At 40.9% G+C, this 2,563-nt stretch overlaps 1 protein-coding gene across 1 annotated transcript in view; it reads right to left on the reverse strand.

Moving 5' to 3' along the window:
• Positions 1–241: 241 nt before the first annotated feature.
• SVEP1 (sushi, von Willebrand factor type A, EGF and pentraxin domain containing 1) overlaps positions 242–2,563 on the reverse strand; it is a 105,720-nt gene continuing 103,398 nt past the window's right edge. The window contains exon 50 of the mRNA XM_017728281.1: positions 242–2,000. Coding sequence (XP_017583770.1) covers positions 1,970–2,000 — 31 coding nt within the window. The 3' untranslated portion in view covers positions 242–1,969. The remainder of the gene's footprint in view (positions 2,001–2,563) is intronic.

Genomic DNA, 2,563 nt, shown 5'->3' on the forward strand with positions numbered 1-2,563 from the left:
GTGGTGACTGTGTGTTGAAATGTGGACATTACTTACTGGACACTAACTTCAGTCAAAGCTGCAAACATCAATGGCTGTGGAGCTGGGAGAAGATTTTTGCTACGTGCTAGCAGAGTCCATTAGAAAAAGAAGGTTGTGGGAGCTAAAACCACAACTCTTCAGCTGGTTGCAGCTCCCACTGGGAAAGAATCTACATTCACATTAATCTGATCCCCTAATGACTCCTATTTTTTACTATCTGTTTTTTTTTTTTTTAAATTGGCTGAAAGCTCCTAATAGCTGAAAACTTTGCTTGTTTCTTTCTTCCCTGTTTCTGGTCTTGGGCTAACAGCCAACATTTATGTGTCAGTATTTACTAGAGCCCTGTTACTGTAACTGTGAGCTCATTTTGGTGTCAGGGTTCATGCATAAAAGGAAGGTACATCCATGAAGGTGAGTGGGGTGGGGCAGTTGTGCACACTTTTAATCTGGAGGGTAGCTAAGCAGGAATAGGAAGCTACAGAAGGTAAAATTTATTTCTCCTTTTTCTTTCCCAATGATGGCTGCAAATTACACTTTTCCGTTACTATTGGGAAAAATGGAGCTTCTGATCGATGACTCTCCGGTTCTGACTCCAAGATCTTTTTTCATAGATCAGACTTTTTGTTTACTGATGACAATTGCCACATATGTGACTTCAAAAAATGCATGTGATTTCTGCCTTGTAATTCCACCACCCTACTTAATCACAAATCTTAGCATTTCAGTTCATCAGAGTATGACTTAATGGTGGCACTCAGGTGTGTGCTTTCCTCAGATGCAATGGGATTACCAGTGTGAGAAAGAGACATCTGATAGCATGTGTGCTCTCAGTATTTCTCAGTCAGCTGAGCATTTCTACCTGTGTGTGTTCTCAAGACAGGCTTTTTCCAGTTTTTTGAGGGTTCTGCATAACAAAAATGCAGATAGCAAACTTTCACCTGTAAACGTAACCGTTGCCTTCACTCTCCGACTCAGGGGCAGTCAAATACTGGGACCTAAACCCCAGATATCAAAAACATTCACCTAGCAGGTAGCTGCTAGATATGTACTTCATTTACATAGGAAAGGGATGGTGGTTACAGGCAGGTGGTGTGTCCCATGGCAAAAGGAAAGTGCAGGTTTCAGAGATCTGCCTGCTTCCTACTGCTGGCTCCTGGATTATCCAGTTTAGAGCTACACCTGCACTGCCTGTAGGTCAGAAAGCTTCCAAGGCTCCTGTTGGCTAGACTTAGTCCATTCTTCTCTCAATGAGATGATGTTCCCTCATCTCTTTTACAATTTTGACTATTTAACCAAGAAATCTCAGGTAAAATTCATGCAGATGCCTCCCATTAAGTCACTCTCCAATGAAGTTAATGTCACATAAGCTACACTACAGAATCTTCTCCTTATGCTCACCAGAAACTGTGGTTACAACACCGACTTTATCACATGCAGTTATAATTTTTATCAGCTGAAATTCAGAGTCAGGCCCAATGCAGAGTTTAGTGGCTCTGTCAGCCTTGTGTAACACTCTTTACTGTTGAGTTGCTGGACAGTAGTATGCTTTGGCAGCTGGTAAGCAGAATTGCCATATTCTGTTTAATCATAGTTGGCAGTATAGTACAGTTTAATTAGTTCACTTAATGTAAGAAATGGGAGGGACTTCACTTTAAACAACCTCTTCCTCAGTGGACTGTAGGAATCTTTACATTTGTATGTGTATGTGTGTATGACATCTGTGTAGCAGCATATATTTGATAACACTTTTGTAAATGAAAAATACAGAGTATTTCTTTAAAAATTGAAAGGTATTGTAAAAATGTATCACAAAATAAAATACAAAACAAGGGAGCTGGGGAGGGGTGGGGGAAGGGAAACAATGGATTTGATTTACAATGCATTAGATTCCAAGCCCTGGTGCCTAGGCTGAAGAAAGATATCTGAATGTAGAATTGCTGCTCTGATGTTAAAAGGGATAGAATCCAGCCTTCCGTTTCCTGCATTGAAAAACCCAAACAAAATAAAATCAGGGGTGTGCTGAACATACCAAACGATTAACAGTGAGGTACAAGAGGATGGTGTCTGAAAGTATACCAGGGATTAGAGTGCCACAGCTCAAAGAGGGGAAGACAGTAGGCATGGGGAATAGAGATATCTGACATTTAATTTTAGTCATGGCTCATCACAGAGTAGTTTGGAGCTAGTCTCGTTCTGCATGCTGGTAAAAGCTTTGGGATCTTTCAGCTTCCCCTTATAAATCACACCTTGTTAACCTGCAGCAGTGATTCTCTGCTATCGTGGCATTTGCCTGTATTATTTTAGAATTGTCAGAAAGGTATCATACCCCATAAAGGGCCACAGGTAATGGAGGCCAAAGCTTAACAAAATATGAAACAGATGTCAGAGCTTGTTTCAGTCTTCACCCACCCACTTGTGTTTGGGAAACTTCCTCTTAAAACAGCTCTGGAAGGGACAAGCTGCTAGACTCAATCCTGCAGGGCTAATGTCACAGGCTTTGTCTGTCTCCTGCAGAAAAATATTAATATTCATGTGTTTTTTA

Source organism: Corvus brachyrhynchos, unplaced genomic scaffold (genome assembly GCF_000691975.1).
Source record: "Corvus brachyrhynchos isolate BGI_N302 unplaced genomic scaffold, ASM69197v1 scaffold90, whole genome shotgun sequence".
Classification (NCBI taxonomy): Eukaryota; Metazoa; Chordata; class Aves; order Passeriformes; family Corvidae; genus Corvus; species Corvus brachyrhynchos.